We start from the raw sequence: 27822 nt of genomic DNA, 5'->3' as shown, positions 1-27822 counted from the left end.
GAGTACTGCAGTCATGTGAGTTATCCCACCAAGTGTCTGTTATTCCAATCATAATTATAATTCACATCATAATTCCTTGACTGTGCCAGGACTTCCAGTTCTCCCTGCTTGTTTCCCAGGCTTCTTGCATTTGTGTATAGGCACTTAAGATAACTCGCTGATCGTTCCGCTTTCTCAGAGAAAGATAATGAAGGACCATCAATAACAGGGCTTTGTGATCCTACCCATCTAGCTTTCCAGACCACAGTTCAACTTAATTTTACAATTCCTGGCAGGCCTTCTTGAATTCCAGGGCAGCAGAAGAGCAATACTCCAGTGAAGTACTCCTAATGATTGCATGCTTGGTATCTGGGATCCTTGGAAAATACAAAACTTTAGGAACTGTCTATTGAACTCTTCATTTCATGTTGTAAAAATGTAACTAATAATTATAAGTGGACTTACTGGGATTTTGTTCTGTGGGAAATATCACACTCTGCTTTTTAAAAATTCAATTTTAGGAATTTAGCTTCTGATAGACTCTGCTCTGACTTCTGTTTTTCTTGGTGTTTCTAGACTAGTGAGCTCAGGAAATTGGTCAGAAGTGCTTCTCTAGTCTAACCAGTAAAGGCCACGTAAGTTTGTTTTGAGATATTAATGCTTAATTGACAAGTCATCCTGCAACATCAAAAATTTAGCAGCAAAACTTTCTTTTTTGGTGGGGTGAGGGGAGGAGCTTTGAGCCCTAAGTTGGAATCTAAGAACTAGATCTGCTGAAGTCCAATGGACCCTGAGTGAAGAAAAATCCTTAAGAGGAAGAAAACAGTTCCTCTCTGGGAAACCTAACACTCACCTAGGACAAGTCTGTACTCAGCCACTTGCATAGATGTATAAGCCTTCCTCCTTTTCACCTGCAATCCCCATTAAGCAGCCACTATAGCAGCAGCTCTTCTACTCTCCTCAGCACATGGACTGCTGCATGCTAGCAATCCTTAGGATGCAAACTACCCAAAACACATGTGTAGACCCTGGTGTATCACAGAAGAGTGCATACTACATTCTCTAAAGGAACAGTGCTGTGTGCATGTCCACCCTACCCCTGTATGCTCAATGCTGCTGCAACTTTGCATCACTCTCTATTGAGCACGGTGCCTAACAGACTTAGAACATAACCAGATATTGCTTTATCTTGTTAAAATAAGCAAGTCCCAAGAGTTTGTGTCCCCTTTGTCCTAGTAAATCATGCTGAAATGTTGAAAAGTCTATTGATAATAAAAATGGAATAGACAATCCTTCTGTAACAGCTGCAGCTTCCTGCAAGCCTGTCAGATCTAATACCACAAAAGTTTGGGAATAAATCCCATATGAAAAGTGCAGCCGCAGAAATGTCTAAGTCTGATGTCCACTGCTGCAGTCAACTGAGAGTGTGACATTCAGAGTACTGTCAGGAGAAGGAGAGATGGAGAAAGAGCTTCCGAGTGCCTGGTCTATGCCTTAAATATAGATCTTCTGCCCTTGAGATCTTTTGTTTTACTGGGCTGGCAAATCTGAGAACCAACAACCACAATTTATGTGGAGAAAACTAAAAATGTACCTTCAAATCTATTACAGTGGAACTCACTTCTAGTGTACTCAGAAACAGTGAACATCTCTACAGTGAAGACCTTAAAGTCCCACATTGTTCAGATTATTGCAGCATGCAATTAATATTCTGATTGTAATGAATCTGATTGTTTTCATATAAAAACTCATTTCACTATAAGAGAATTTAGGTGTATATACAGAATGTTAAATGGTGTTGATGTGATGGACTCATAATAATTCTTAGCACTTACATAATGCCTTTCATCCTTTAATTGTTTTACAAGTCTCACAACACTGTTTTGATGTATATAAATATTATTGAACCACTTTGCAGATGAAGAAACTGATGCACAGAAACTATGTTGTATTCTTGAGGGAACATTAAGTCTCTTTGCATTGCCAAATCTGGCCGTTATTTCTTCTACACATTCTCCAAAATCCATTCTTACCTCTCTAACCCCACTGTCAAAACCCTCAGCCATGCCTCAGTAATCTTACCTCTCAGCTTCTGCAGCCTCTTCTTCCATGACACACCCTCTGACCTCTCCAGTCCATCTAGAATGCAGTTGCTAAACTCATCTAAGTTTCCTGCCTTTGTCAGCAGTCCTAATTAAATCTTGTTACTGGCTTTTTCAAACTGTTCTCAATCAAATTCAAGCTTCTTGTTCTTACTTTCAAAGTCCACCACCAGAACAATCTCATATTACTTCACTGCTAGCAATGCTTTTATTCCCTGCTCACTCCCTTTACTCCACCCAAGATGCTCTCACTTATAACTTTTTCCTGCTCTTGGACATCCACCATTTTCCACGTAACTCCTTTTTCTAACTGGAACTCTCTTTCCTAATCCAGTCCACCATGCTTCCATCCTTTCTCCCTTCACATTTCTCTTCAAGACACATATTTCCCATGAGGCCAATATAAACTAATCCTCCTCTCTTCGTACCTCCATCTGCATTTGTGCGTACATATGCACATACTTAAACCCACAAACCATCACATCACTCATTATTGGAGATGTCTTCTGCCAGACTGTCATAAGCACACAGCCTTGAGTTCACTATGGACTCCTGTAAAATGAGGTGCACCCACCTCTTACAAGCACCTCCTGATCGAGTGTGTATGCCTGCAATCTCTCAGTTTGTGATTTCTCAGGTGGGTTTTCTCAGCAGGCCTAAACTGAGACAAGTCACAAAGTAGGTGGGAAAACAGGACAGTAGGAATGGATGCATTTCCATTTAGAGATCTGGGGTGGAGTCCTGTCCCTCTTGAAGGGAATGAAAGTTTGCCCATTAACTTCTATGGGACCAGAATTTCTCCTCTGCTTCAGTTCAGGTGGTAGAGGCTCATGCTTTTAGGATGTTTTTCTAAAATATATATGTGAGCTCAACCACAAGATATGTGGTCGGTGCAGGAATTGCTGGGTGAAATTATTTGCCCCGCGTTATGCAGGAAGTCAGACTAGATGATAATCATTGTCCTTCTGGCCTTAAAATCTGTGGTTCTATGACAGAAGGAGATGGTTTCAGTGATCAGATAATGTGGCTGTGAAGATTTTGATGACTGCATCTTGAAGAGGTTGTGTGTGTGTGTTGTGACATAACCCTCTTTCTTCCTTCACACACTCAAACATATGCACATGCATGAATACACAAATACAGATAGTAAAGAATATGAGTATGAAGAGTAGGCCTCATGAGAAAAGTAAGTTTTGAACAAAAAGACTAAGGAGGAAAAAACAGAGGGCATGGCAGATTGGGTTACCAAGGAAGATACTGGCATGGGTATGTATGTAAAAATATGATTGTTGAAGAAAGATACAACAGGACTGGTTAATTTAGAATATTGGGTGGAGCAAAAGGGCTGAGGTGGGGAGTAAATAGAGTTCCATTGTTAAATCAATGGGATTCTGCACACACTTGTATTATTTTGCAGTTATTATTTGGGGCCTTAGATTTTTAAATCCTCAGAGCAGGGCCAGTACTATAAATATTTGTGGCACTACAGAAATAAAATAAATAACAACAACTATATCATTCTATGAGAATATAAGGTTTACACAGTATCAGGATATTAGATTTTCACATTTAATAAAAGAATTATTGGGACCACTCTTCTATTGTGCTTTTCCAAAATCTTTGCAGAAATTTGGATTTAAAATTTCTTACCGGTTGTGGATCTACAGCATTCTTTTCAAGGGCTGGGAGGATGGCAGTCTCTTCTTCTATTACAGCCTGGCCTTCTAGTGCACTTCCTGGCCTATGAGATTTGATGCCTTTCTGGGATGCTAAAGCTCCTTTTCTTTTGGTCCCTCCAGTTTCTGAGTCCTTCTTTGTGCTGCTTTGGCTAATCTGACCTTTGCTTGCTGGCAGATAGATAAAAATGTCAACTTTCAGTTTCCTGGAATTCTACAAATTTAGTAGAATCAGCTGAACGGACACAGGCACATATTGTAAAGAGAAAGAGGGACTTTAGTCAATTTTCACTCAGTTCATTCTGTTCACAAGGTTCTAATTAACTCTATGACTGGGCTTTGATGGTTCTAGTTCAACAAAAGGATATTTTTCTGGAGATAAAGCATTGTTGTATATCCAATGTGAAAATCTCTGTTTAAATCTGGCAATTAATATATCTCATGAAGATCCTACAACATTATTAGTCTGGAACACTATTTCCAGAATGCTTTTGATAATAGCAAGAATAACAACAGCTCCAAATGTTTACTGATGGGTTGATCAACATGATACTATCATTATTTCCCCACAACCTGTCCATAGGCCTTAGATATTCTGAAAAATGTAAAACATTACAACATGAATATTTTTCTTTATTATTTATCTGACAGAGGGGCTGAATCCTCAGATGTGTTAGAAAAGCATAGCTAGATCCATTTTCTAGCTAGAATATGCTATTTCTGGGTGAAGGAACCACTCAGGATTAATAAACAACCTGTTCAGATGATCTGCCAGTGTATTCTGAGCCCCCAGGACGTGGGCCTCTTTCAGAAGTACAGAGTTGCTGATGTAGAAGGCCCAGAGCAGTATTCCTTCCTGACAGAGCAGTAAGGATTGAGCCCCTCCCTGCTTGTTTACATAAAACATGGTGTTTGTATTGTTGGTCAGAACCAATAAGCTCCTTCCCCTGATGCAAGGAAGGAATGCTAAACAGACAGCCTACAGCTCTCTGATGTTTATATGTAGACTGAGATCTTGGGGCGACCAGAGACCCTGCATCTATAGGTGTCCCAGGTGAGCCTCCCAACCCAAGTCTGAGGCATCTCTGACTAAAGAAAGAGAGTGCTGAGGTGGGGGTGAAAGGAGCTCCCCTGCATACATTAGTTGGATCTAACCATCAATCTAGAGGGGAGATGATGTCACTTGATACTTGCACTAAGATGTCTATGCAATGCTTTTTCGGAGAACATACTTCTGCCATCCAGACCTGAAGGAATCTGAGGTGCAGTCTGCCATACTGGACCACATAAATGCATGCTTCCATGTGCCCCAGCAACTTTAAACAGCTTCTCACCATCATGAGAGGATAAGCCTTTAAGTCCACAATGGGCTCCGCATTGTATGCGATCTTGTCTGAGGTAATAAAGCTCTGGCCATCCTTGAGCCCAGGACTGCTCCAATAAATTGTATTTTCTGTACTGGAGCCAGGACTGACTTGTCTGAGTTGATCAGGAGGCCTAACACATTGAAGGTGGACTGGATTATGCAAATAATGGACACCTCCTGTGAGTTGGCTTAACATTTTATCAGCCAGTCATCCAGATAAGAGAATACATGGACCCCTATTCTCCGAAGGAATGCTGCTCCCACTACCATACATGTGGGTGAGCTGAGAGACCAAAGGGGACGACTGTGAACAGATAATGATGGCTGTTGATGGTGAATCTCAGAAATTTTCTGTGGCCATGATAAACTTCATATGAAAGTAGGAGTCCCTTAAGTCAAGAGCAGCATACCAGCTCCCCAGCTCCAGAAAAGTAATAATGGAAGCTAGAGTGACCACCTGGAATTTTGTTTTTTTTCATGAACTGGTTTAACCGCCTTAGATCTAAAATAGGCCTGAGACCCCCCTTTTGCCTTCGGGATCAGGAAGTACCAGGATCTGCAACTCCGGGATCTATAACTCCTACAAGGAGAAGCAATTACAGATGTTGCAGTAACGCTGCCTCGTGAGAGGGGTCCCTGACAGGGGGCGGGATGGGGGCTAGAAATAAAATGGACAGTTCTATCTGTCTTTCATATTCCCTTTGTTTTTCCTCAGCCTGAAATTTGGCTAATTCCAGCTGTAGTCGAGCTGAGGATTTGGTCATTCTAACCTCTCTGTTTTTAACTAACTTTACACCCGAGGTTTAGAAATAAACAAACAAAACTTGGCTGTAAAATTTTGCTGTGCTGGAATAGAATACCTATTCTCTGATAGTGACTGTCAGCCTACAGAAAAAGACAATTCCCTTGTCTCTGCTCTGGGCCCAAATTAAAGCAAAAAACCTCCAACTACTTGGAAACCTGCTTACCCAGCCCAAAGAAAAAGCAAATGGGTAGAACACACACCCCCTATTTACTTTTAGGAAGAAAAGAAAAAAAAAACCTCTGGGTTGGAAGACTGTGAATTTCCCTGCAGGAGTTAAGTACCCTGCCTCCAGGCAAAGAAAACCTGCAATTCACAAGATAATCCCCTTTTGTCTCTGCTTGGCCACAAAGCAGAGAAAAAACAATCTGCTTTCAGTTCAAACTGCTTTCTGGACTTCCTTTCCAAAGGAAAAAAAATTTCTTTTAAAAATCTGTATTTCTAGTTCAAAAAATCTCAACTGGATCTCAAAATGATTTCAGGTTAATCCCACCACTGTGCCACCATGTCAAGGTTCCTCCCCCACTCTGAACTCTAGGGTACAGATGTGGGGACCTGCATGAAAAACCTCCTAAGCTTATCTTTACCAGCTTAGGTCAAAACTTCCCCAAGGTACAAAATATTACATCCGTTGTCCTTGGACTGGCCGCTACCACCACCAAACTAATACTGGTTACTAGGGAAGAGCTGTTTGGACGCGTCCTTCCCCCCAAAATACTTCCCAAAACCTTGCACCCCACTTCCTGGACAAGGTTTGGTAAAAAGCCTCACCAATTTGCCTAGGTGACTACAGACCCAGACCCTTGGATCTTAAGAACAATTAACAATCCTCCCAACACTTGCACCCCCCCTTTCCTGGGAAATGTTGGATAAAAAGCCTCACCAATTTGCCTAGGTGACTACAGACCCAAACCCTTGGATCTGAGAACAATGAAAAAGCATTCAGTTTTTTACAAGAAGACTTTTAATAAAAAAATAAAAGTAAATAGACATAAAGAAATCCCCCCCTGTAAAATCAGAATGGTAGATATCTTACAGGGTAATTAGATTCAAAAACATAGAGAACCCCCCTAGGCAAAACCTTAAGTTACAAAAAAGATACATAGACAGAAATAGTTATTCTATTCAGCACAATTCTTTTCTCAGCCATTTAAAGAAATCATAATCTAACACATACCTAGCTAGATTACTTACTAAAAGTTCTAAGGCTCCATTCCTGGTCTATCCCTGGCAGAAACCAGCATACAGACAGACCCAGACCCTTTGTTTCTCTCCCTCCTCCCAGCTTTTGAAAGTATCTTGTCTCCTCATTGGTCATTTTGGTCAGGTGCCAGCGAGGTTACCTTTAGCTTCTTAACCCTTTACAGGTGAGAGGAGCTTTCCCCTGGCCAGGAGGGATTTCAAAGGGGTTTACCCTTCCCTTTATATTTATGACAAGGTGTTGGTCACCATTTGTAAAAAAATGGTTACTCACCTTCCTGTAACTGTTGTTCTTTGAGATGTGTTGTTCATGTCCATTCCAATCAGGTGTGCATGCACAGTTGTCGGAAACCTTTTCCCTTAGCAGCTCCTATCGGGTTGGCTAGGGAGCCCCTGGAGTGGTGCCTTCATGGTGGTCAATACGTGACCCTGCCGATCTGACTCACTTCAGTTCCTTCTTGCCGGCTACTATGATAGAGGGGAAGGAGGGTGGGTATTGGAATGGATGTGAACAACACAACTCAAAGAACAACAGTTACAAGAAGGTGAGTAACCGTTTTTTCTTCTTCAAGTGCTTCTTCACGTAGATTCCAATCAGGCGACTCCCAAGCTCTCCCATGGAGGTGGGGTTGGATTTAAGGAATCACTGATTGGAGAACTGCCTTGCCGAAAGCTGCATCATCACTAGCATGCTGGGTGCTGGCAGAGTGGGTAGTAAATGTGTGCACCGAAGACCAGGTTGCCGCTCTGTAGATCTTCTGGACGGGCACCTGGGCCAGGAAAGCGGCTGACAACGCCTGAACTTGTGTCGAGTGGGCCATAATAACCGGGGCTGGACTTTGGTGAAGTCATAGCAGGTACAGATGCAGTCCGTGGTGCAGTCCAGAAGCTCCTTCATCTGGTCTGCCACAACTACAAACAGTTGGTTTGACTTCCTGAAAGGCTTTGTGCACTCGATGAGCAATGCTAGCGCTCTCAGGACTTTAATGAGTGAAGCCTCTGCTCCTGCACATTAGCATGGAGCTTGGGATAGAAGACTGGTAGAAAAATGTCTTGGTCAATGTGGAATCGGGATACCACCTTGGGCAGGAAGGCTGGGTGCGGCCTGAGTTGTACTTTGTCCTTATGGAAGATTGTGTGGGGAAGGGATCGGAGATTAGTGCTTTTAACTCGGACACCCTCCTGGCTGATGTGATTGCAACCAGGAATGCCACCTTCCACGAGAGATACAAGAGGGAGCATGTAGCCAGTGGTTCGAATAGGGCCCCCATTAGTCTAAAGAGAACCAGATTGAGATCCCAAGCAGGTACCAGCAGTCGGGACTGTGGATATAGCCTTTCCATGCCTTTCAGGAAACAGCCCACCATAGGGCTGGTGAATACCGAGCTCCCCAACTCTCCCGGTGGAATACCGAGATGGCTGCAATGTGTACCCTGATGGATGATCCTGCCAAACCTTGCTGCTTCAGATGCAGGAGATACTCCAGGATGAACAGTGTAGATGCCTGAAGTGGAGGTACGTGGCGCTGCTCACACCAGCATGAGAACCTTTTCCACTTAGCTAGGTAAGTGGCCCTGGAGGAAGTTTTCCTGCTACCAAGCAACACTGCCCTCACCGATTCTGTGCTTTGGAGCTCCATTGGGTTTAACCATGAAGCTTCCAAGCCATGAGATGGAGGGACTGGAGGTCCGGTTGAAGGAGGCAACTATGGTCCTGTGTGATCAGATTGGGGTAAAGCGGTAGTGTGATCAGGGCATCCATTGACTGTTGCAGAAGCGTGGTGTACCAACATTGATGTGGCCACGCTGCAGCCAGCAGAATTACATCCGCTTTGTCCCTGTGGATCTTGAGCAGCACCTTGTGGACAAGTGGCATCAGCGGGAAGGCATACATGAGACCATGTCCCCAGGGTAGCATGAACATGTCTACGATAGAGCCTGGACTGTGTTTTTGGAAAGACCAGAAATGTTGGACACTTCCTGTTGCTCCTGGTGGCAAAAGATCTAACCAGGGAAACCCCCACCTTTGGAAGGTGGAATGTATGACGTCTGGATCGATGGACCACTCGTGGTTGTGAAACAACCTGCTGAGGTGGTCTGCAAGTTCATTCCATATTCCAGGGAGATAGCCCACTCCATTCCCTGGAGGCATCCTATACAAAAATCCTACAGCTGGAGAGCTTCCCGACAGAGAGGGGAGGAGTGGACTCTGCCCTGCTTGTTTATGTAAAACATGGTGTTGGTATTGTCAGCCATCACCGTCACGCACTGACCCTGCATTCTGGACTGGAAGGTCTGGCAGGCTAGACACACAGCTCTGAGCTCCTTGATGTTGATGTGGAGTGGAAGCTCGACCTGCGACCACTGACCCTGTGTCTGTAGGTCTCCTAGGTGGTCCCCCAACCCAGAGCTGATGTGTCCATTACTAGGGTCATGGAGGGTTGAGGGGTTCTGAATGGGAGTCCTTCGTGGACTGTGCAGGGGCCTAGCCACCAGCGAAGGGATTATAGAACTCGCTCCAGTACTGTCACTACCAAGTCCAAACTGTCTCAACCTGGGCGATAAGTTGAGGCGAGCCATGCCTAGAGTGGCCTGAGTCTCAGTATGGCATGCCTGACACATAGGTGCAGGCTGCCATGTGACAACGAGGCTCAGGCATCTCCTTGCAGTTGTGGTGGGGTACCGCCTGAGAGTCTGGATAATATCTGTCATTGCTTGAAATTTGGACTCTGGCAGTATTTCTCTGGCCTGTACTGAGTCCAGCACTGCCCCGATGAAGTCTATTCTTTGGGTCGGTAAAAGTGTGGACTTGTTCACGTTGAGGAGGGGGTCATAAATATAAAGGGAAGGGTAACCACCTTTCTGTATACAGTGCTATAAAATCCCTCCTGGCCAGAGGCAAAATCCTTTCACCTGTAAAGGGTTAAGAAGCTAAGGTAACCTCACTGGCACCTGACCCAAAATGACCAATGAGGGGACAAGATACTTTCATATCTGGAGGCGGGGGAACAAAGGGTTTGGTCTGTCTGTGTGATGCTTTTGCTGGGAACAGATCAGGAATGCAGCCTTCCAACTCCTGTTAAATTAGTAAGTAATCTAGTTAGAAAATGCATTAGATTTTCTTTGGTTTAATGGCTGGTAAAATAAGCTGTGCTGGAGGGAATGTATATTCCTGTTTTTGTGTCTTTTTGTAATTTAAGGTTTTGCCTAGAGGGATTCTCTATGTTTTGAATCTGATTACCCTGTAAGGTATTTATCATCCTGATTTTACAGAGGTGATTCTTTTACCTTTTCTTTAATTAAAATTCTTCTTTTAAGAACCTCAGTCTTTAATAAGGCTAAAGAGGATCTTAGGGATAATGGTAGCATGACAAATGGGAATGAGGATATGGAGGTAGATATTACTATATCTGAGGTAGAAGCAAAACTCAAACAGCTTAATGGGACTAAATCGGGGGGCCCAGATAATCTTCATCCAAGAATATTAAAGGAATTGGCACATGAAATTGCAAGCCCATTAGCAAGAATTTTGAATGAATCTGTAAACTCAGGGGTTGTACCGTATGATTGGAGAATTGCTAACATAGTTCCTATTTTTAAGAAAGGGAAAAAAGTCATCTGGGTAACTATAGGCCTGTTAGTTTGAAATCTGTAGTATGCAAGGTCTTGGAAAAATTTTTGAAGGAGAAGGTAGTTAAGGACATTGAAGTCAATGGTAAATGGGACAAAATACAACGTGGTTTTACAAAAGGTAGATAGTGCCAAACCAACCTGATTTCCGTCTTTGAGAAAGTAACAGATTTTTTAGACAAAGGAAACACAGTGGATCTAATTTACCTAGATTTCAGTAAGGCGTTTGATACCGTGCCACATGGGGAATTAGTAGTTAAATTGGATAAGATGGGGATCAATAGGAAAATTGAAAGGTGGATAAGGAATTGGTTAAAGGGGAGACTACAACAGGTCCTACTGAAAGGTGAACTGTCAGGCTGGAGGGAGGTTACCAGTGGAGTTCCTCAAGGTTCGGTTTTGGGACCAATCTTATTTAATCTTTTTATCACTGACCTGGGCACAAAAAGTGGGAGTGTGCTAATAAAGTTTGCGGATGATACAAAGCTGGGAGGTATTGCCAATTTAGAGAGGGACAGGGATATCCTACAGGAGGATCTGGATGACCTTGTAAACTGGAGTAATAGTAATAGGATGAAATTTAATAGTGAGAAGTGTAAGGTCATGCATTTAGGGATTAATAACAAGAATTTTAGTTATAAGCTGGGGACGCATCAATTAGAAGTAACGGAGGAGGAGAAGGATCTTGGTGTATTGGTTGATCATAGGATGACTATGAGCTGCCACTGTGATATGGCCGTGAAAAAAGCTAATGCGGTCTTGGGATGCATCAGGAGAGGTATTTCCAGTAGGGATAAGGCAGTTTTAGTATCGTTATACAAGGCACTGGTGAGACCTCACCTGGAATACTGTGTGCAGTTCTGGTCTCCCATGTTTAAGAAGGATGAATTCAAACTGGAACAGGTACAGAGAAGGGCTACTACGATGATTCGAGGAATGGAAAACTTGTCTTATGAAAGGAGACTCAAGGAGCTTGGCTTGTTTAGCCTAACTAAGAGAAGGTTGAGGGGAGATATGATTGCTCTCTATAAATATATCAGAGGGATAAATACTGGAGAGGGAGAGGAATTATTTAAGCTCAGTACCAATGTGGACACAAGAACAAATGGATATAAACTGGTCATTGGGAAGTTTAGACTTGAAATTAGACGAAGGTTTCTAACCATCAGAGGAGTGAAGTTTTGGAATAGCCTTCCAAGGGAAGCAGTGGGTGCAAAAGATCTATCTGGCTTTAAGATTAAACTCAATAAGTTTATGGAGGAGATGGTATGATGGGATAACATGGTTTTGGTAATTAAATATTCATGGTAAATAGGTCCAATGGCCTGTGATGGGATATTAGATGGGGTGGGATCTGAGTTACCCAGGAAAGAATTTTCTGTAGTATCTGGCTGGTGAATCTTGCCCATAAGCTCAGGGTTTAGCTGATCGCCATATTTGGTGTCGGGAAGGGATTTTCCTCCAGGGCAAATTGGAAGAGGCCCTGGAGGTTTTTCGCCTTCCTCTGTAGCATGGGGCATGGGTCACTTGCTGGAGGATTTTCTGCTCCTTGAAGTCTTTAAACCACGATTTGAGGACTTCAATAGCTCAGACATAGGTGAGAGGTTTTTCGCAGGAATGGTGGGTGAAATTCTGTGGCCTGCGTTGTGCAGGAGGTCAGACTAGATGATCATAATGGTCTCTTCTGACCTAAATATCTATGAATCTAAGAACCTGATTGATTTTTCATTGTTCTTAAGATCCAAGGGTTTGAGTCTGTGTTCACCTGTACAAATTGGTGAGGATTATTATCAAGCCTTCTCCAGGAAAGGGAGCGTAAAGGTTGGGGGGTATATTTTTGGGGGAAGATGTCTCCAGGTGGTCCCTTTCCCTGTTCTTTGTTTAAAACACTTGGTGGTGGCAGCATAGAGTTCAAGGACAAGGCAAAGTTTGTACCTTGAGGAAGTTTTTAACCTAAGCTGGTAAGAATAAGCTTAGGGGGTCTTTCATGCAGGTCCCCACATCTGTACCCTAGAGTTCAGAGCAGGGAAGGAATCTTGACAAGAGGAGTCCTAGTCTCTCGAAGGTGTCCCTGTTTAGAGGTGTGCTCTGGGGCGTGCTTCCTCCTTGAACGCCTTCCTGGGTCTTTAGAAGCGCTTATCCTCTGAGTCTTCTGAAGATCCCATTACTGAGTCCAATTTCCAATGCCTCTTTCTCGGGTACCAATGATGATCATCTGCATCTGGTACGTTCACATTGCACTCCCCGTCAGTACCTGGCCTGGGCCAGGGAAGCTAATGATCCAACCAGCAAACCAAATTCAGTGATGAATCCAGGTCACGTGCCACCTGAGGCATGTTGCACATACCCCAAAGAGAAGACTGGTAGTGCTAGAGGTGTGATACTGACTGACACTGAGGTGCTTGGTATCCAGTACCTGGACCAAGGTAGAGGGCTCAGATAGGAGGCTGCAGTGCCAGTTCCATCAGCAGATATTTTAATCTGGCTGAACTATTTTTTTCCCTGAACAGGGCTTAAAGCCCTTAACCAATGCCACACTTACCGCTCACAAGAGCCTCCCTGAAGCACTTGCCACGGCTGGGGTGAGGGTCACTATTATGCATAGCCTTGCTACAAAAGTGGCAGGGCTTGAAATCCAGAGAGTGCAGCATATCTCCAGTTCAGGTGACAGTACCCAAACTGATTCTGGAACCACACAAAACTACAAAAACAATTAAGAATTTTTTTTTAATCTGTCTAATTACACATGGGTGCTTTTACAGATATCAAGAAAAGAAGCCAGGGCAGGGAGCGCCAACAACCCTCCTGGTCAGTAAGAAGGAACTGAGTGGGGCGAGGGGCAGTTTGGCTCTTTATATCTGAGCGATATGTGCAAAACAGCAGAGGATGCTCGGGCCGCCTTAATGGGTAACTCTCCGACAGTTGTGCACTAGTGTGCACAAACACCTACAGGGGAATGGACATGTACAATCATTCAAAGAAGAATTGCCTGTTCCCAGATAAAAGACGCAGTTGTACAGAAAAAAAAGGGGGGGAGACTAAATTTTTCATGAGTGTGCTTTTTCTGAGCTAACAACTGTCATGAACTTGTGACCACAGAGAAACCCCTTGGTGGGGTCTGAAAGACTGTTCACCTCCCACAGCCCTTCCTGGAGTTGGGCGATTTCTGGTAAGCTGATTAGCATGCATGTAGGTTCTTTTATTATTTTTTATATGTTTTCTGTGTAACGTTTTTAGTGGCAACTTAACTGTTGCCAATTACGCTGTTTCTAGCCTGTGAGGAAGGAAGACAAAGACTGACATGCTGAGGAATTCAGAGGGTAGGCAGGGAACTGTGCAGCCTGGAAATACCCTTGTGGGGATTAGCAGACGCATGTCTCTGCCCAAGAGACATGATGGTTGAAGAGCCAGAAGCCTAAGAATGGGTGCTTTTGGTGGACCATGGAGGGGGAATACAGGTACAGTTGCCCTCAGTTGTGAGACCAGGTACCCCCACCTCTGGGCCAGGAGGGACAGACAGTCCTGCTGCAGACTTTCCCTTTTTTGGTAGCTCTCTGTCATCATCTCCCCTCAAGCAGCTGCTGACAACTCACTCTCCCTTCCTTTCTTCAGGAGGGACATTTTAACGGATCCCTTTGATCTCTAGGCTCATGGCCTTGGCCAAGTAACCATATAACTTTGTTGGAGCCTAAAAGTCACATCTTCTCAGCTGATAGCTTGGTATTGTCTTTCAAGTGTTTGCAGAGGTATTCTTTATGCAGGCTATTGTGTGGCCTTCCTACTTGTTTTTCCAACTGCCCACTAATGAACTGAATCAATCAATACATTCCGACAGTCAAATAATCCATGGAGCTCTACATTGACTATTTTAATAGCGATGTCATGCAATCATAAAATTGTTACAGATTAATTCTACATTCTCCACAGCACCCATTAAAATCAATGACATTAGTTTAAGGGAGAAATAAAATTTGGGATTATAATGTATTTTTGCTTAATTTTAGTAGTCTTCATTTTGAGGATACTAAAGTGTAATGCAGACAGTAATCAGAAATGTCTACATTTGTTCTGATGAAATCAGATATTTTTCTTATGTATTATTGGTAATTTATGAAAGATAAATTAAAGTTATGAAAAAAAAACATTCATTTCACTACAGAGCCATCTGGGCAAAACTACTGGAGACGAATGCATGAAGACACACCATTTTGATCAGTACCAAAGCAATAATTTTACAGAAAAAACACCAGTAGTTGAATGATTTGTCTTTGCCTCAAACTGCTAATATGCTGATAGAGAGGTAGAAACTGACTGATTGCAAGAGGATTATTGGTATTAGACCCTTCATATAAAGGTTTATTTCTGTTAAAATTTCAACACTGATACATAGTGCTATGTGTAAGTGTAGTAGTTGAGTTAGCTGTTTGCTTTGAATTAATCACTGCTGTATTATTGCATATATTTGAAGAAAACATGTAGGGGAGTAAACCCTACAGAGAATGGGATTACACAGAAATATCTATATGTGCTTCTGTAAACTTCAGTCCTGTATGTAGATCTTGTAAGCAAATTGCAAACAACATGGTTAGAAAACACATGGATAACAGGAAAACAAATGAAGACTAAACAAGCAATGCTGAGATAGGAAAGCACATTGATATAAACCCTTTATAGACTGTTAGATATATTAAGAATGTAATAGGTATAGTATATTTCATCTGAATTGAAATTGCCTGAGCACAGTAGTGAAAGTGTCTGAAATATGCTTAACAAATACATACCTGATATGAATTTAACCATAATTATTACTCCACAACAATAAAATTAAACAGCAGTTAAGAATCAAATGTCAATCTACTAGTTCAGGAAGAAAGCCAGATGCTACATTTGCAAGAGCCGACACAAATTTCGTTCAGTTTTTTACTTCCAATATTTAAAAGCTGTTATGGAAAAAATGAAAAGGCCTACTAAACTGTAGATATGGCTAGTGGTAATAAAATTAATAGGAAAGAAAACAAGCTAAACAAACATAAAACTTTTTCAGTCTGAGACAAAATTATTCAGATAAAAGATGAGAGAGAGAGTATGTAGGTACAGTAAATGACAATTAAATTTAGTCCCAAAGGATATTCTCTATAAATTGGAATGTGCCCTCTGAGATAACTTTTTCTCAATATTTCTGTTGGCATAATAATGAGCTGTCAATATTGTTATGGTTATTTATGCCTTCTATAAATCTGGCACTATTAGTAGTTCCTTCAGAATCCTCTATTTTCCTGAAGAAGGTTGTAGGGGAGCAGGGGAGAAAGAGCCAGGGATTAAAAATAATGCTTGTCAAGAGGTATTTTCTAGACTAACAAACAAAAGAATGCCTATGTTTTAATCTCTGAAGATCAAATGGTAAGAACAAGATTTGAGAAGAGAATATATCTCAGTTCCCACTAATAAGGGAAATGTGTCCACATAAAAATCTTAGAACTAAGGATCTGCATTAATTATGGCATAAATCCAAATTACTCATAGATGAGTCAGAAAATTAAGGCAAAAGTCACAGGCAAATAGTAATGCCAGGCAACTATGCAACCAGCTTCACCTCCAACTCTCCCTGGGGCCACCAAGCATGATCCTGCATTCCTGGCCCCCATGTCAGAGCGGAGCGTAGAAGAGAGCTGAAATTCACAATGAAATGAGGGAAATGACATAATTCATGGAAAAATTGGGAAAAAATCATAGTTCCTGTGTGTGTTTTAAAGGTTATTTCTTACTTAAAGCCATTATTAGAATGCATATTCCTCTTGAAATGCAAAATAAATACTTACACTGAGAACTTAAAGGCCTTTCAGTACATAAGAAATTAAATGCAGGGATGACAGCATGGCTCTTTCCAACAGTGCTCACAATTTCCTCCTCACTATCCAGGACTTGCAATTTAATGAACACATCTGATTTAGAGGTTTGTACCTGCACTGTAGCAATGTGTGATGCTGTGACTTTTACTGCATACCTAAAGAGGAGAAAAATTCCAACAACATAAACAACAACCAGATTGTTCATTGTTAGAACCTCTAAAACCCAATTAAGAAAAACATCTTCATTCAAAAAACCACATACTTAAATCATTGGGATGGGCTTAGCACATGCTTAAATTGTTTCCTGAACTGGAGCCCAAGACACTAAGCCTCGAGTTGAAAGTCACCAGATGCAACTAAAACAACATTTTTGTTGTTGTTCAAACCACCATGAATTAGCTGAAGTTGTATCACAACTTTCAGTATGAAACCCTTCCCCCCCTCTTTCCCAGGTTCAAAATTCTTAGGTTTACCAAAGCAAACAAAGTAAAAAGATAGGATAATGTACGTTTAAAAAAAAGTCAGCAACTATGGATATGCACTAGCGATAGGCAAAGAATATCTAGACACATAAGCATATGAACATATTTTAAAAATTAAAATTTTTTTGAAGGAGCATAGACAAGAGAAAAAGGGAAACTTCTCAAGGCACGGCACTGTTAGCAAGTATTTATTATATTTCCATTTCAAGTTTTTCTGGAATTTAATTATCTTTATTTCTGTTGGGACTGATTCTGCCACCTTTACTCATGGTCAGTAGTCCTTTACTCCATGAGTAATCCCACTGATTTCAGACCTTGGTGTGAAAAGTTATAATACTGCTCTATCAAGAAACATGTATAAAAGTTAGATCCTGCAAAGTCTATGAGTGTGCTTATCTTCAGACATGTGAATAGTCCAAACCTGTTTTAATAGAGCTTTCACCTCCACATTTAATAACTGAAACATGTATACAGTAACAAAACCAGTAGATTATATAATACTAGTAAATTTTTTTTGCTATTTGTTAAATACTGCTGTATTTACAAGTTTGAACAGGTATCTGCTCACAGACCTGAACCAAGAGCCAGGTAATCAGCTGGGGTAAATTGGCATAGCTCCTTTGACTTCAATGAACCTTGGCTATTTATGCCAGCTCAGGATCTGGCCCAAAATCATTTTAGTCCATTGAAAAAAAATTACAAACTCAAATAATTGCTTATGTTGATATAGAATATGCTGTTCTAAAATAATATGTGCGCTCTAATCAAATGTGTATAATTTACAATCAAATGAAACTTGCCTGACAATACTATAGGACGGGAATGTGTCTGGTAGTTAGAGCAAGGGACCTAGGGTAAGGAGTCGTGATTCTCTTCCCATCTTTCTCGCTGACTGGAGCCAACCAATTCTGTGCCTTAATTTCCCCATTTGCAAAATGTACATTAGAATGCTAACCTATCTCACAAGGGGATTATGAAGTTTAACTTATTAAAGTTTATATAGTTTTCTGAGATCCATGGTACTTAAGTGCAAAATATTATATTATTATTTCAAAGTAATGAATTAAATGTAATGTTCCTTTACAAGGACACCCCACCCCACATCTGCCTTAACTAGTGGCAATATTTTAGAAAACTAAACCCTACTCTGGGGAAATGTTCAAGTCTGACTTTCATATTGAATAAACATAATTGTCTGTAAAATTCAAGGAGTACTTGTGGCACCTTAGAGACTAACCAATTTATTTGAGCATGAGCTGTAGCTCACGAAAGCTTATGCTCAAATAAATTGGTTAGTCTCTAAGGTGCCACAAGTACTCCTTTTCTTTTTGCGAATACACGCAAACACGGCTGTTACTCTGAAACCTGTAAAATTCAAGTATATCTTTCCTGTTTGCTTGAAAGCATTTTTCTTCCAAAAAGAATACAATTTTCCACGAGTAGTGTTATATAAAAAGTGACATTTAAATTGTTCTCCTTCCAAAATTTACCTGAATACAATGTGCTTGTCATTGGGTACATAATAGTCTTTAATTTCCTTAGTGGAATAGAAATTGTTTACAGCATCACGAGAGAGAACGGGGAGTGGATTATGGGAACCAATGAGACGTAGTCTCCATTTCCCAGCTGCCACAGGTAAGTCACCAGTAAGTGCTTCAGCCATGAACGTGTATCCTTTCTGAAAACAGAAAAACATGTCATTTTTCATTAGATATGACCATCACTAAAAATGATGCACTTACAACAAATATTGTGTACCCACAGAGGGCAAACACTTATCAATACCACTCCTGATGTGGCAGTACTATGGCTCTCTTATGATCCTACCGTACCTTAAGCAACCCATAGTGAATACCTTGGTAACATCATTTATATTGGGTAAAATTTTAAATGATAAGTCATTATGCAAAATCCAATTTGGAAAATATTAATCAAATCTTAAACATTATTGCAGCATGTCCATAATTCTTATGATAACTCCCCATGATTAACATGACTGATGTTTATTCTGATTTTGTTCTCTTCTTTTGCATTATACTTGTGTGATGAACTGCCACTTATTTCTTTATCTTAGGGTTTTATACTGCTGCAGTATCTGAGTGCCATCCATATTAATTCAATAGCAAGAGCGATGATTGCAAATACAGTTAATTTTCTTTCTCTAAAGTATGCCTTTGTTCTCTCCCTCCATCCCAACATTTATTATAAATGGAAGTAGATACACTGGAGGAAGAACTAAAGGTTATTTCACAAGTTGAGAAATTTCACTCTGAATTATGAGCAAGACACATCAAATTTAAATTTCAGTGATGCTTTTCAGTTTGGACCCCCTCTCACCCCATGGGGCAGAGACAGGGAAACATCAGTGAGCTGTATTTTCAGCACCATTCCCCAGAAATTATGCTTTAACTTTACCTTGTTTGAAGCTAAATACTGACATCAAATGGCACCATTACCATAAAAATTGACAAATTGACATCAGTGTATAAAATAATGTAAAATTCCTATAAAACATTTTTAGATTAACCTCAGACTGACCAGAACTCAGAACTCTGGTGTTATCTAATATAGGTAAAACGGGGCGGGGGTGGGGAATGTACCATGAAAGGCAAATACTGTTTCACAGTATAAGCTATAAAACTTGGATGAGAACTAGTGAAGGGTGGAATGGATATATGCCTGATGCAATATAGAGAACGGAGGATTTGAGGTAGGAAGGAGGTTGTGAAAGCAGAGGAGAGAAGGGTTATAGCCAGTTCTAAAATGTTATATAACACTGACTGTAGAACTACAGATTTCTGTGGTCTAGATTGAACAATGCAGAGGAAAGGAAATCATCTTCACGGACATAAAAATAGGATATTTTAATAAATTGTTAAGAACTTAGGGTAGGAACTTCTTCATATAATATGTTTGTACAATGCCTAGCACCATTATCTTAACAGGGGCCTTGGTTGCTAATGCAATATAAATGTTAAATAATAAAAATATACCTCCATAGAACAGAAAAATTTCCTTCTGAGAAAGGCTAGCCTGCAAATTTTATCCTATGCACCAGATTTTAGAAAAAAAGATTTTGTCTTTGTGTGAGTTTTGTGTCAGAATTTATAAAAAGCATATAAGGTTTTGAATGAAAATTATTGTATGCCAATAAACTGAGCTCATAGCTACTTGAAAAATAAGAGGTCACTGCAGCTGAAGATGAGGAGACAAGTATACTAGCAATTAATACATAGTATATTTGCACCAAAAGTATTCATCTAAATTAGACAAAAAATGGCAGAGACCTAAATTCAGTAGCCCTTACATTTGAGAGACCCCAAATTCAGATTTGTAGAGAAAATTTCCATGTTCAAGTGGCACTTGCACAGGATTTGGCATCTCCTTTTGGTGCCCGAGGTCCTCCAAAAAATGCATACAAAACTTTTGGAGCACCCCTGTTTTGATAGGAAAATGTAGAGGCCAGATAGAATCCACTCTGAAGATTGAGACCAAATTACACAATCCCTCTTTTATTGATATCATAACAACTCAAAGCACCTCACTCACTGGCAAACTGCAGTGCAATCAATATGATACAATCAATGCCTGCCTTTACAAACACAGAACATCTTAATTAGCCTATATTTAATCATATTTATGCTACAATTTGTCTTCCTCTTCTATTTGTGTCTTAACCAAAGTCCACTGAAGTCAATAGAAATACTCCTATTGTAAAAAGTGGACTTTGGGATCAAGCCCTTAATCACGAATACTATATAATTCCACTATAATCAGTTTCTGAATATCAAATTACAAAGCTATATTTAAGTTAATTTTAGAAATTTGGAAAGTCACAAAAATACCAGTACATGGTACATTGAGCACAAGTACACAGTTTAGTTTGTCACATTTCAATTTTTGAAAAATTGTACAAGAGGTTTACTTTTCATGCTCTTACTACTTCAGATTAAAATAAATCAGTCAACCAAGTTTTAAATAACAAATACAGCACAGCTCCAAATCACCTATCTGTTGGCTTCAGATTTATCTATTTTGGTCTTGTGTTGTGTTCTATTATCAGGATTACTAAGTGTTTAAAATGAGAGCTCAAAAAGCAATGAAAAAAAGACCATTTATAATCCAGTGATCCCATCTTGCAAAGTCATATATCTGAGTAACTTTACCCACTTGTAATTAATTGTACAATGTAGACTACTCAAGGCCATAATTCAGGAAAACATCCCTATCCCTAAGGTAAGCACTTAAATACATGCTTCAGTCTCATTGCCCTTAACAGGATTTAAGCACACATTTAAGAGCTTTCCTCAACAGGAATAGATTTAAGCACATGCTTAGGTATTATCCTGACTCAGGGCCTAAATGATTAAAGGTATTCACATGCATTTGTTTTTAAGATCAGATCCCAAAGCCTTTCTTATTTATTGAACATAATAAATAATGCAGAAAATTTGGTCAAAAGGTCAAAAATCATTTGCTTGATATTATTGGACTGACAATTTTAGAACACTTACAAATGATTAAAAATAGAATCTCTGGATTTAAATTGAAGATTCAGCAGTACTTTGTTCCTTATTCTATCTCATCATCCTATCCACTCATAAAAACCTTGTGAACAATTAAAAAAATAAAGAAATAATGTGGTATCTTCTTGGTAGTGGAAGATAGGATTATATAGGGAAAGAGTTTAGATTAAAATAGTATGCTTCCAAATACAGCCAAGGATATAACTAAAATGTCTATCTACACTGTAAAATCTGCAGAAGAGAGACAGACACTATTGTTACTCTGCAGATTTTATCCTCAGAGTCAATCATTTTGAAATTAACTTTAGTTTTCTCCAGAACTGGCTTTGCAGCGGAATAATAAATAATAATAATAATATCTGAGGATAGTTTAACCTTCGTTGAGAGTTGCTGAGTCATAGTTTTTGAAGCATAAAACTTAAATGGTAGGGTTATATCAAGAAAAGAATCTGTTTTGCATTAATTCTGACATTTAGGAATTTAGATATTATTTCTCACTTGCTGTGTTACATTGTTATGTTTTTTATAACATACTATTAGAAAGGAGGTGTAGTGTCTGTTCATATTCAAAGTCAGTTAACTTAATAATAGCATTGGATAGTAAAGCGCTGGCTTTGCAGTTCCCATTGGCCGGAAACCACGGCCAATGGGAGCTGTGGAGGCTGTGCTTGCAGGCAGAGGCAGCTCCCAGAGCTGCCTGACCATGCCTCCACCTAGCAGCTGAGCAAGGGGGATGTTGCCACTTCTGGGGAGCCCCCAGGTAAGCACCGCCCAGAGCCTGCCTTACCCCATCCCGTGCCCCAACCCCTTGCCCCCTCCCACACCCAAACTCTGCTGCTTTGGGGTGGGGGGGAAGGTGTGGAGCCAGGTAGGGAGCCTGCCTGCCCCGCCAACCCCCAGCACCAGCGGGGGTCCCATGCTGCATGCTACCGCCCGCACCTGCCCAACACCAGCTGGGCTGCACGCCACCGCCTGCATCTCCAAGCAGCTGGGCCACCCTCCCCCAGCACCCGGGGGGCACCCCACCCCCAAGTTTTATTCACTGGTATTTTTAGTAAAAGTCATGGACAGTAAACAAAAATTCACAGCCCGTGACATGTCCATGACTTTTACTAAAAATACCTGTGACCAAAACGTAGCCTTACTCATAACTACTGCTGTGTAAACTGAATGAGTGGCAGTATCGGCAGCATCAAGAGAAGCCTACAGAGTTATCCTGGCAAGGAGCTGGCCTTCTGCAACAATTGCCTGTAACTGCTCTCTGTGTTCTGCTGACAGATGTTCAATAAAGGAGTTTAGCTTAGTATGGTTTATGTGATTATACTTTGCCATTAAGGCCTGATCACTGGTGATTCTAAAACTGTAAAGTAATAAGGTTTTCTGCCAAAGAGGTTATCATAGGGCATAGATTTAATGTGATGCTGCCTTCCATGTTCATTAACTGCCTCAACCACAAAGGAGTTAGGAGATGGGTGAGAAAATAAGAATTCTGACTCCTTAAAGGGAGTAATATTTTTTATCTGTCCTTTTGCACATGGGAGGAATTGAGGCTACCAGATGATCTTTGCCGGGTCCAGGAGTGCTTCATTCACTGGCAGGGCAATGCAGGCAAAGGAGGCAGTATGGAGGATGTCGAACATTATATGATGTAGTTCTTCAAGCTCCTAAAGGGGGATCTGTAAAGGATCTGTGACCCTACTGATGAGCTCTTGACACTGCTTAAAATCATCAACCAAGGATGGTGGAGGTGGCATGCCAGTTTCATCTGGGGATGAAGAAGAGATGTTCACAGATGCAGAGATCTCCTCATCAGCCCTGGTCTCCTGTTCCTCAAAAACCTCTTCCTGAGACTCCAGTCTCCTGGAAAGGGCGGGTGAGAAGGGTTGTCTGTCTTTGTGAAGGGCAGAGCTTGAGGCCCTAGAGAACTGATGGTGATAAGCCACTCAGGGATTTCAAGGGGGTGGTGCATATGGCATGGGTGGTAGAATCCATGGGTGCTTGCCTCAGCAAGATGCTAGCTTTGGATGTCTGTGATGAGTGACCTCAGGGAAAAAAAACCTTCATGGGGTGGAGTTGAGAGCCATGCACTGATATTTGGGCAGCTGAGGCAAAGTCTTCATCATAATCCTCCTCTCTGAGACACTCAGTAATGGTGGGGCAGCAGAAGGAGCTTGACGTACCACCACTGGTCCTGGACATATGTTTGGGGATCTGGATGCTCTCAGGATTGAGGAAATGTGAGGTTCTGCCATTGGTAGTAGGTGGGCATCCAGAGACCTGGAGGTTCTCGGTACTGAGCAGAGATCAGAACCAAGCAATAGCGAATCAGGAGTCTGACACTGCGAGGTCTCGGGGAAACCCGAAATCTTGCAGTACCAAGAGTGTTGTTGGTACTGTGTCTATGGCTTGAGGTATAGGTAGCCAAAGGAGTGGACGGTACCGCGAGTTTTGAACACTTCTGGGGGAAACCTGATGGAGGTTGAGTGGTCTTTTTCAGTACCATGGTAGAGCTCTTCTTGCCTCTGCAGTCTCCTGTTGGTACTGATGGCCTCTTGGAGCCCAATACCTTAGAGTCTTTAAATTTGTCAGAGCCTAAAAAACCAGGTGCCTCATGGGTACCATGCCAGAGACTGATGGGATATGCGGGAGCTGACTACTTCAACTTCTTTGAGGTAGATTCACTACCTGGAGAACTTGGAAGACTTATAAGAGGAATCTTGAGTCTTTGTCTCAGATGCCCTCCAGGAGTGTGGCTCAGAGATAGAAGAGGCAGCCGACTTACTCAGAGACCATGGTAAAAAGGGGTGCTCCTGGCCTGGTTCAAAGGACAGACACAGTGAACTCCCCATTGTAAGGAATACAAGTTTTATCTCCCTGTTCTTTTTTACTTTAGATTTTAATGCCAGTCAGAAGTTTCACTTTTGGGGAATGAGTGATTCCCCAAGGCAATGGATGCAGCAGGCATGTCTATCGCTTACCAGTATTGCCTCCTGGCATAACAGGCAATTATTAATTCTGGGAGACCTCGGCATACCCTTGGAAAGGGAGAAAAAAGTCACTCCCCCGGGGGGAAACTACCTAAAAGATTTATATTTATAAGTCTTTATATAAATATAAGATTTATATTTACTTAATCTAAAGTAAGTATGTATAAAATTTACTTAATTTTTAAAAATATTTTTGTAAAAAAGAAATGAATATATAACTAACTACAGTATTACTCACTAACTACTATATACACTAACTACAGAAAAAAAACTTAACCCGGACAGCTAGTTAAGGCTCCATCTCAAGCCAGGGTGGTGGTGAAAGAACTGACGATTGTTAGCCCAGACAGTACTTTATAGCAATGGTATGGAGCATAAGGTGGAGTAACACGCATGGATGGGTTGAATGGACACTGACTGCTATGAGAAATCGCCAATCAAAGGCACATAGGGTCACTACTCGAAGAACTGTAAAACACTGATTCCTACAAACATCTGAGTTTATTTTTATGCGATTTTATCCAGTACTTAAAAAAGGAACACCTGCCCAGGCTCCCTCCCAAAAATCAATTTACTAATTTAAATAATATATGTACGCATTACAATATTGTACAATTCATCTTACAATGCGCATTTCTACAAATACTTGATTACAATCAAGTTGTAATTTTTTAAGGAATGAGTTATGAGGTATATTTCTCAGTACATGCACATCATTGCTATTTTGATGTTGAAGATTGAGTGAAGTCTCAATGTTTACATTTCTCAAAACCAAAACATTAATAAACAGTGACTCAGATTAAAGGTGTACTATTCCTGAAAGCTATGCCAGCAAACAAAAGTTATTAATATTTGTATTACAGCTGCACCTAGAGGCTCAGAAAAAGATCAGGCCTCACTGTGCTAGGTGCTATACAATCAAATGCAAATACATTCCTTGTCTAAGACATCTCACGCAATAGTGGAAGGAACAGACTAAAGGGTGGAATGAGGGAGTAGAAGACAAGTTACCTGAGCTAATTTTGAAAAAAAAATTGGTAGTCTAGGCTTGCCATCTTCCTACCCGTTGTCTGCACAATCGACAATTTGCACACATCATTTACATCTCAAATACTGCACACTCAAATCCATCATTTCCATCTGAAATTACCTGTTTGGGTGTTGTGTAGGTTTTGCAGATACATGTTAAGTTTCAGTTTTTGAAAATTTAACCTTAAAAGCTAATTTTAAGAGTGTTAACTTTAATACATTAATGTTTCTGAAGTAATTCAGGCACTTTTGCGGAACCATGTCTAAAACAATAACTAGCAGTCAGCATTGGGGTCACAGTAACCAAATACTGCATGTGAAAATGTACATGGCTTGATATTAGCCTCATCATTGCCAGCATCATAGTAGTTGGGTGGCATACCCCTGTCTCCCATATATGAAAGACTATTTGTGCTAGATTCATAAGTTTGTTTCTGCTCCTCCATACTACATACTAAGTCCAATAGAGAAACAAGATTAGCAATTACCACTACAGTGTCAGGGATAAATGCAGCAATACTTTAGCTAGGGAAGTTGGGAGACTGATCCTCTTTTGGAGATAACAGCAAACTTCAAGGAAAGGTAAAGGTATTTTCTGCAGTGGAAGAGGCTTGGAATCGAACTGCAGCTGTGGCAGCCTCTTTTCTGGACCAACCAGATAAATTAAAATTATGTGTGCTTTTGAGATATGCGCAAGTCCTGTGAAGTTAGAGGAGCTTGACCTATATCTTTATAACCACCATTATTATTTCTATAGTGATGTTGTACTCCACAGATGTTTGGACTTACCTTATTCTTGGTATAGACATGAGGGGCCACTTTGAGAAAGATGCGTGGCATTTCTTCCAGTGTGTCATTATCTACAACATGGAGCATACAGGTAGGGATGGTTGTGTATACCTTTGGCACTACAAGCATATCTTCTGCCACATGAAATGTTTCCCTACAGTAAAAGAGAGGTAACAGCTCTTTTGAAAAACGTTTTCAATTTCAAACTGCTTTCCACTAATACAGTGGATGCTGTAGTACAACAATAATTGTGTGTGTGTGTTTGTGTGTACCTTCCAGCTGCTCAAAATTAGAAATGCTAGATGTTGTGTAGTTTTGTCCTAACTAACCCCACCTCCAACAAAGCCATCAACAACAATAACTAGCTGCAGGCGTTGCAATCTTTAAAAATCTGAATATAAACTAATTTTATAGGGTTACAAACATTATTTGTTTAAAAACCTTTTAAATTGCAATTTCACTTTGGGGGGAAAAATCTAAAAATATGTTAAAAGTTTCTTTAATTGTAACAATTCAATTTAATACTTTAATTGAATTGTAACAATTCAAATAGTCAGTTATAGCAGATACTTGAACTTAAGTGATTGAAAGCACTGGACCCCCAAAATGTGCAAGTAACTAATATAGACACACATGCTTACATGTGCTGTAGCTTACTTATCATAATGTGATGCAAAATATGCTCATTATTATATGCTCCTTATGTAATATGGATCTTGTAATATAGGTTGATTGGTGTATACTGGCTCACATGAGACCTGCATGCAGTTTGTAAAGAGAAGATAATCCCAAGAGAATGTAGAAAGCCCATAGTGATACCAATATGCAAACACAAAAGTGACATACACAACTGTTCAAAGTACCGAGGAATTAAGCTGTTGTCCCACTGCATGAAACTGTTAGAGAAACACAGATAGTAGCATTCATTGAATAGTGGAGCCTGTTTTAGGAAAGGAGCTGTTTGGTTTTAGAAAAGGAAAGAGACTACAGATGTTCACCACTTGACAGCTGGTGGAAAAGAAGCTGGAGGGAAATGTCAAGCATGGTTAGGCTTTCATCGATTAGGAGAAAGCATTTGACAAAGTACCTAGTACCTAGATGACTGCTGGTGCCCCTGCTATGTTCCTATGGAGTACCAGAGGCACTTGTCCAGATGGTGATGGGTCTGTATGTTGGTTTGTTACGGGGCCCACTTGCTTCTCATGAGCTCCCTCTATCGAATATGTATATGCATGTGCTCTTTATTCAGCTGCTTGCGGTGCCTCCCGCTGGCTACTACCCTCTGGCTAAGTCACACACAGTTCATATGTGAACACAACAAACCCCTTCTGGGGGATAAGTCCAACAGGGCCTATCACAGTACTCTTGGTTGGTCTCTTCCTGCAGCCCTCCCTGGGCTCTCTTAA

The 27822-nt window shown here is 40.9% G+C and overlaps 1 protein-coding gene across 1 annotated transcript in view; it reads right to left on the bottom strand.

Annotated features, from left to right (window-relative positions):
- The window catches only part of ADGB (androglobin), a 222396-nt gene that overhangs the window by 43933 nt on the left and 150641 nt on the right, over positions 1-27822 (bottom strand). The window contains exons 25-28 of the mRNA XM_084623349.1: positions 26417-26570; positions 18576-18763; positions 16574-16758; positions 3732-3928 (exon numbers count right to left, since the gene is read on the bottom strand). Coding sequence (XP_084479475.1) covers positions 3732-3928; positions 16574-16758; positions 18576-18763; positions 26417-26570 — 724 coding nt within the window. The remainder of the gene's footprint in view (positions 1-3731; positions 3929-16573; positions 16759-18575; positions 18764-26416; positions 26571-27822) is intronic.

Source organism: Lepidochelys olivacea (genome assembly GCF_965140295.1).
Source record: "Lepidochelys olivacea isolate rLepOli2 genome assembly, chromosome: 3".
Lineage (NCBI taxonomy): Eukaryota > Metazoa > Chordata > Testudines > Cheloniidae > Lepidochelys > Lepidochelys olivacea.
The sequence above is the reverse complement of the archived record's forward strand: the minus strand, read 5'-3'. Positions and strand labels throughout refer to the sequence as shown.